Source organism: Haliaeetus leucocephalus, unplaced genomic scaffold (genome assembly GCF_000737465.1).
Source record: "Haliaeetus leucocephalus isolate CR32 unplaced genomic scaffold, Haliaeetus_leucocephalus-4.0 Scaffold730, whole genome shotgun sequence".
Lineage (NCBI taxonomy): Eukaryota > Metazoa > Chordata > Aves > Accipitriformes > Accipitridae > Haliaeetus > Haliaeetus leucocephalus.
Genome location: NW_010973166.1, coordinates 1,480,765 through 1,489,032, shown reverse-complemented (window position 1 = coordinate 1,489,032; position 8,268 = coordinate 1,480,765). Strand labels below are relative to the sequence as shown.

The window sequence follows — 8,268 nt, the reverse complement described above, 5'->3', positions numbered from 1 at the left end:
GGGCTCGGAGGAGCTGGAGGCGGCGGCGGGCGGCGCGCTGGACCGCGTCCTGCTGGAGTCGGTCTGCCAGCAGCAGGGCTGGGTCCGCGTCTACGGTAAGGGGGCGCCGGGGGGGGCGGGCCCGGGCTCCGGGCCGGGGCCGGGGCCCGTTGCCGGCTTGCGGCGGCAGGTTGGGAGCGGCGGAAAACTTCCCGACCCTAACTTTTTTCGTTCTCCTTTTCTTTTTTTTTTTTTTTTTTCCCCCCCCGTTCGCCGGAGCTCCCGGTTCCCCGAGTCTCCCAAAGGGTGTGTGCCCCCCCCCTCCCCCGCCCACTCTCCCGGCGGCAGGACCCCCTCGTCCATCCGCAGCCCGCCCCTCGGCAGCCCCTTTCCCGCCGGTCCCCCCCGGCTGGGATGCAGGATGCCCCGCGTTAAGCGGTGCCGGAGCCGGCGGCGGCGGGGGGGAGGGGGACGTGGCGGTGTTACCGGGCGGGGATCCGCATCCAAACCTTTTGTGTCGCCGGGAGTCAAGTACAGGATGCGAGTGCACGCAGGGCTGAGCTCTCGCCGCCTGCCAGCGCCGGCTCTGATTAGTATTAATGAGGTACTGCAGGCCTGGGAGTACTGATACGGTGGGTCCCGTCGCCCCAGACTTACTGGTGTGTCTTAATTGGCACCTTTATTATTTACAAAAAGGATGTTAAAATCTTTAGCAGTCTGGCCCGCGGACAGGACCCGGTGTTTTTTCCTCTTCTTTCTCTAACTCTCCCTGGTATGTAACCTTTTAAAATTAACTTGATTTATGTGGCCGGGCCTCTCGTTTGTTTAGGCTACCAACTGAAATGCAGTCAGGCTTAATCTCTCGATCAGCACTAAATTGTGGAAATTCTGTTTTATCTCTTCCATATCTTTCCCTCTCGTTTGTCTTGGTAATCTAGCGATAATTACTCCAATCTTTCAGAGTGAAGATCCCTGCAGACGGTATCTTGTTTGTAACAAATTTGATGGTCCATCCTTGAAAAGGCAGGAGTTGTGGCACTTGCACCTGCAGTTACTACGTTACCATTGCCTAATATTATGGAGAACCTCTAAAAACACTTCCTTTTATTGGTACTTTTTTACATCAGATCCTGTCACGCTGCTGGTTGTCCCTGTTGTCTTCCTCCCCTGCTCTGAATCCCAAAGAGATTCTCCAGGTTTTCCCTGCCCTGTAAAACTAGAAGCAAATGCTCTCTGTTACCTGTATCATTGACCTGTTACTGGTTGCCTTATTGCTGAAACACAAAGATGACATAAATAAGTCATCTACAAGAACTCTGCTGGATTTCTTGGCTGATGGCAGTTAATTATTGTGAGTACCACCAGCGTTAGCCTTTGCACATATCAAATGAGGAAGATCGGGCTGCAGGTTTGCTGGAGAGCACAGTCTGTGCAAAGACCTCTGTGTTTATTTTGGAAGCTTGAAAAGCTGGTGCAGTGGGATGAGGTTGTCTGTCTGCTTTCTGTCTGGTGCATCAATGAGCAAAGTTATACTTAGCACAACTAATTGTAATAGAAGTTCGGGATTTTTAGTAGTTTCCACTATGTCTAGCTTGCTGCTTCTTGCGTGGCTTTCTTTTGTTACTCTCATCCTAATGCTGAGACTATAAAATGCAGCCTTCTAAAAAAAAAAAATATATATCTCTCTGCTATTGTCAAGGGGAGCTCCGAAGAAAGCAGATCGCCTCCAGATTGTTTGTTTGTTTAGAATACTTTCCAAAGGTAAAATGAGAATGTATTTAAGAAGAGGATGTCTGGCACCAGCCTATCTGATTGTTACCCAAGGTTATATCTCGTATGAGTGGAAGCAGGAATGCGGTTTCAAAATTAGCCACAGCGAAAAACATTGCTTGTTGATAAAGTCATATGTTGTGATGTGTTTGTAGTCTGACACTAACATGTTGATAAATGGGAAAAAAATTCCCTGTGACAGAGCAGCTAGCTCACAGGCTATAAAAATCAGCATGGAATTCAAGCATGTAAAAATACATCTTGTAGCCCAAGGACAATAACTAATTATTCCTAGTCTGTGTTTAAAAACAACTCATTATCTCTCTCCCTCATAAAGGATCTGATGTGGTAGTGTCTTCTCTCCTTCCCTATGAAATTGCAATCGGATTAGATAGTATTTATTTATTTCCTCCTCCTTATTAGCCTTTTTTTCTTGCATGAACACATCTGGAGAAGTTTGCGGACAATGAATCAAGCTGAAACTGTGCCATGTTTGTGCCCAACTAAATATGGGTTACAAACCTATGAGTGACAAGTGTTATTTATAGGATTCAAAGTAAAGCCTTGCACAGTTGTTTGAGGAACCACAGCAGCACAGGGAAAGAAAACAGGAGCAGAAGGCTTAGCCTTATTGTCTGTATTGTCTGATAAACAATGAGAACACTAACACTAATTATTTCACCATGAATGGCTGGGGGAGGGAGGGAATATCTAGCATTTGAAAAGTAGAGAAGCATTTTCTAGCATGGCAAGAAATGCAGCTTTTGATGTCGTAGCATTTCTTTTCCAGGACCACTGTGTTGGGGTGTTGTTCCAAATGAAAGGTGACTGTCTGAAAAGTGGTTCAAGTAGTGGAAACACTTATTTTAAAGGAAGGGAGTTCAGCGGCCACTTAAAGGTGACTTTTTATTTCTCTGCATCTCTGTTCTGCAGTGGTGTGCCATCCACTTTGTCTCTATCCAAGGAGGTAATTACTTGCATGAGGGGAGTTGGTCTGGTTGCAGAGCCTGTAAAACTTCATCTGTAAGCATGGAGAAAAGAATTTAGTAGTAAAGTACCATCATTACTGGTCTCTGTGGCTTGCCAGCAGTATGACAGTGATGTGAATGCAGTAGGACTTTACAATGTCTGGGATGTGATTTCAGTGCAACACTGAGGTCTTGTCTGACTTCACTATGAAATCTAAATCATAGTCTGGCTGTTTTTGCATTTCCTCTGTTAGCTGCAGTAGTTCAAGTGTAGCTTTTTCATTCTGTGTTCTGGAGCTTCGGCAGCTTCTGGTTTAATGAATTAGCAATGACATTATCAAGCCATGGAAATAGAATTTCTTTACTGAAGGACAGAGTTTGTAACATAAGCAATTTCCTCTAACCTGATGTTTGAATAGTGAACAGGAACAGCAAATTTGCTTGTCGGAGTGATAGGTTTAATTGCTCGTGAAACACAAATCATGTGAGTTTTGTTAGATGATGTTGTGTGTCAAAACTAGTTCTTGGAAACTAGTGCTTCTGTAAAATATGTATCAACATGTGTTCTGGAGGATGGCTTCCTTTCAGACTCGTGGCATGTGTGTAATGGGTAGGAGGGAAGAGGTATCTTGCCTGGATTAATGCTATGGGGTTTTTTTCTCTGTACAAGGGGTAACTGACTTCTAAAAGCATGCACCAGTGTTTTGAGGTCTTTTTCTCTGCTCTTTGTAACAGACTTTTGGAGGAGGAGGCAGGGGAATAACCGAATTTACGGTGTTCTCAGTGCTAACTGTGAAAACAGCAATTATATTGCCTGGTGTGGCTGACTGAACATCCATGGGTTTTGTAGCCATGAATTATAAAGCCAGCACCGCAGCGTTGGTGTTAAATGTTGCATGTGATGGGGGCAGAGTCAGATTTTGCCTGACTTACAGTCTGTGTCTAAATAAGTTGTAAACTTCTGTAACAGCGGTTGTCAAATCCGTTTCCACTGTGCCTGCTCTAAGGTCGCTGCAAATGCTCACGTGCTACAATTCCAACATAGCAATTGCTGAAATACATAGAAAATACCGTGGGGAAGAGTCTGTTCTTGAATGTTCATCCTGAGAATAGACATTGTTGCTCTGGGGTCTTATCTGGACTAGGAAATGTCTTTCTCTTTTAGCAGTGGTGCTAAAAGATGTTAGTAGTTGTACCAACTTGAGTGCAGATCAGACGTGGATATTTTCATCACCTTGTCCTCTAATCCTGCCGGCAGTCTGGATACATTCCTTACTGCTAGAATAAGCCTCCTCACTCCCCTTTCTCCTGGCAGAAAGAGAAGGCTCCTCAAACGCAGGCTTGAAGGGCTCCATGCTTTTTCATGGATATTGATCTACAGACAGAGCTTTGCTGGCTCTGACTCCAGAAAAAGCCTTAGACCCTATGCAACCAGACAGAAACGTCTCTGGGCTGCCTCAAACCTGAGTTCCAGGCTTTTAATTATTGGCCCTCAGAAAATATTAGACTCATGCTCAGGACTAAAGCCATGGTAATGCACGTAGTATCATGTGGAGATTAAAAAATAGCTGTGGCTTGAGCACTGAACAGAAGCATCTCCTAATCACATGAAATTCAGTTCCAAATCCCAACTTCTGTGAGTTATGCATTCCAGCAATCCGTTGTCTACCTTGCTCAACCCTTGTGTCAATGACTCCAACTCTATTCTCAGGGTTTTCTGGTTCTTTACAGCCTGCCTTGCTACGGCTTTGTAGGTAGCTTGATACCTACCTTTTGTTTTCTTTCTTTTTTTTTTTCCTCCTTCTCTTCTTCTGCTGCTTGCAGTTGTACCTAAAAATGCAAAGATTATCCATTTCCAAACCATCTCGCTTTGGATGAGCACCAACAGGCTTTCATCATGAAGAGCACCTTCTCATTGTCAGCAAATCCTCTCCTTCCAGCCCTGCTCATGCTGCTGGCCAGCCTCTTCCAAGATGCCCATGCGAGGACGGTGAGTGTGAGCCACGACCCTCCCCGGGGGGAGTCTCCCCTCCCCGGGGTCCAGCGTGCCTTCCCCCCCCCCCTCCACCCGAGGCGGTGGAGATCCCACCAGGTGGCGGCATCTTCATTGCGGTGGTGCAAGAGCTGCTGAGGACGTCCGAGGCTGCCCGAAACAAGCCAGGGGATAGCATCCTCTCCACTTCTGAACCTTATTGCTCATCTCCAGAAGCTCAATTAAAAAGTAATCTGGAGGCTGTATAACAAGGGGTAGGTAGGAAGGGTGTATTTAATGTTAACCAAAAAAACCCCCTTGTAACAAATTGAAGCGGCAAGGCAATCTGATAGTTGAGAGACAGCTGTGATAGCTGTAGAGAGTTTTCTTCTCCTTGAGATGTGTGCAGGCAGTGTAGCTGGACTGTTTTGTATACTGCTGCATTTATGAGTATGTCCAGAGCTGCGATTCCTTGCAGGAGATCATTTGCTGTTATGAAGAACTTAACAGGAGATAAGCTGAAGGTGCGGATGAGACCCTTGGAAAGCTGAAAGGGAGCTGAAGAGCTGCATGGCATGTCTGTGCAGGCAGTCTTGTATTGGAAAGCAGAGAAGGTCAGTGTTCATAAGCATTTCTTTCCCTTCTGATCAATAACCTTATTTTTAACTCGCCTAGAAAGTTGGTGCAAAAGCAGGCTTGGGAGATAAACCTTGTTGGGCCAGGAAATGTCATTTCCTGTGTATTTGGACAATACCTACTATAGTGATATCTGACCTTATTGTGGCCTTCAGGTACTGCTGCAGTGTATTGGGTACAGACGTTAAGTAGTGAAGGCATAAAGCTTTTTTTTGTTTTGTTGAGATGATAAATAACAATGATTTCTAGTTGTTGCCCCTTTGTAAAAGGTAGAGTTTATCAAAAACAAGGTTTCAAGTGACTGCATTTGCTACAGATTAAAAACAGGCAAGTGTGCTGTCGGCAGAGACACTGCTTTCCCTTGCCAGCCAGCAGCGGGGAATATCAAAAGATGTGACTTAAGTGCTCTTACAGGTGATCTGCTCATACCTGCTGTATGACAGCTCCTCTGATAGCTCTTTTTGACTGCAGGGAATTCTTGCAAGCAGGTAGGTGGTGAATTATGGGTCCTCTGTGCTACTGCAGCTGTTGAATCTCTGTTCACTTTCCTGTGTATTTGCAGTGGTGATTTGGAGTGGAGCTGAGTGCTGGATATAGCCTGTTTTCTTCTTGGTTGCCTCACTCCCAAACTTTATTGCAGAATTAGCCGTTTGATGTTAAAACTGTTTGCCCTTCCTCTTTTTAAAGAACGTTGACGCTAATTTATACACAAATGGATTTTTTTACTTTTTTTTTTAGGCATTTTTAGCTAGGGTCTTTCAGCTGACTGTGTTGCTGCAAATGTTACCTAGGTTACTAATTTATTAAGTCACTTAAATATTTGGAGGCATCAACAATACTAGAGTGTGTTGGGGAAAATGAGTATGACATTATTTTAAAACATCAATTTCCTGACTCCTGTATTTCAGTCACACAATTTATCTCTGGCCGAACATTTTCATGTGGTGCTGTTTCCTATTTTTAAACAATAGGAAAAAAAGGGAAGATAAGAGGAGCATAACTGTGACCCATTGACTTATTATGAGATCATGGGTTCCTTTCAACTGATATTTATAGATTTTTATAAAAAATAGCTGAGATTTCAGCATTTTCTGGCATATATGCTTTCTTAGCCCCAAGGTCACAGAGTTAAGCTCTCATCTGAATTCTTTCAAAATCCTCTGTAAAGGCACATAGTAATCATGGAAATACAATTTGTATCTGCAAGGAAAGTAACCAAGTGAAAAGAAAAATTACTGTCTTTTGGTTTGTAAACTTCTCATAAAGTCCTTTGTGTGTTTTGACACTCCCCTATCTTAGAAAGCCTTTATAAAAGTGATCAGGAGGGAATAACATTTGTTAATTCTCTTTAATGGGGTTTCAAAGGGTCACAAAACTGTAGAAAGACTCTTCTTCAAGAATTGTCATTATTTTTAATTATAAAGCAAGTTGTAGCGTGAGTAATGAGCCCTTGGAGGTAAAGGGGGTCTTTGCACTTAAGAAAATGTAAAACCAAGTCCTGGATTTAGATCTCTTGTTATCTAAAGGGATTTTTATTTTTTTTATTTTTTTTTAACAGCTGGGAATACCCCATTAAAAATTAGCTGTTATACTGCAAGCACTGGCAGGCACTTAAACACATTAATTCTGCAAACTGTGGGAAAACGACACCCGTTTCAGCAGATGTGCAGTGAGTCTAGTGTAGATTTGCATAAGAATGCATATGCTTCTCTGTTAGTTTCTGGCTTGATTAAAACTTGCAGGCACCTTTTCCCTTCCTGTAGTGCTGTGTCTGCATTCTTGGACATTAGTGGTTTAATTGAAAATGCCCCGTTTTCTTCTGTGTTAAGATAATTCATTTTATTTATATAGTACTGCACTGTAGATGTGCTTGGCGTTTTACAGACAGCAGCTGCTTTGCTTGCCCTTTGGAATTTGTAGCCTGGACCAGAGAAAAAAAGGAAATAGCAAAGATGGAAAATGGCAGATGCTTTTGGAAGTGGATGGAGGATTACACAGTAGAGTATCAGGAGATGGGAGGGGAGTGTGTCTACTTGGTCCTTGGTTCCAAGGAGGTGTGGGAATGGAAATCAGTACTGTGGTGAGAGGAAGAGAAGTGTTTAGAAACCTGTGACTAAAAATGATCACCCATCTCTTAGACTTAATCCCTACCAACATTAGGCTTTCATGTATAGTCCAAAAGATTCAACAGAATCTCTTCATCTCAGTCCTGTTCCCGGTCTGGATGGCATGAAAAAAGCATAGAGAATTCTTTCAGGTAGACCATAGATACTGTAGCATTAAGTCAGAGAGCTTTCAGTACTCTGAGTAGTAGGGAATTGAATCATAGAATCATTTAGGTTGGAAAAGACCTTCAAGATCATTGAGTCCAACCATTAACCATGCCCACTAAACCATGTTATGGAGTACCCTATCCACTCACTTTTTGAATATCTCCAGGGATGGTGACTCAACCACTTCCCTGGGCAGCCCATTCCAATGCCAGACAACCCTCTCAGTAAAAAATTTTTTCCTAATATCTAACCTAAATCTCCCTTGCCGCAACTTGAGGCCATTTCCTCTCGTCCCATCTCCAGCCACCTGACAGAAGAGACCAGCACCCACCTCACTACAACCCCCGTTCAGGTAGTTGCAGAGAGCCATAAGGTCTCCCCTCAGCCTCCTCTTTTCTAGACTAAACAGCCCCAGTTCCCTCAGCCGTTCCTCACAGGACTTGTGCTCCAGGCCCCTCACCAGCTTGGTTGCCCTTCTCTGGACACGCTCCAGCAACTCAATATCTGTCTTGTAGTGAGGGGCCCAAAACTGAACACAGTACTCGAGGTGCGGCCTCACCAGTGCCGAGTACAGGGGAACAACCACCTCCCTGCTCCTGCCGGCCACACTATTTCTGATACAGGCCAGGATGCCGTTGGCCTTCTTGGCCACCTGGGCACACCGCTGGCT

General features: G+C 44.4%; 1 protein-coding gene across 1 annotated transcript in view; it reads left to right on the top strand.

Annotated features, from left to right (window-relative positions):
• Window positions 1-8,268, top strand: part of RASAL2 (RAS protein activator like 2) — a 187,323-nt gene that overhangs the window by 443 nt on the left and 178,612 nt on the right. Inside the window, exon 2 of the mRNA XM_010580720.1 lies at window positions 11-95. Within this exon, the coding sequence (XP_010579022.1) occupies window positions 11-95 (85 nt within the window). The remainder of the gene's footprint in view (window positions 1-10; window positions 96-8,268) is intronic.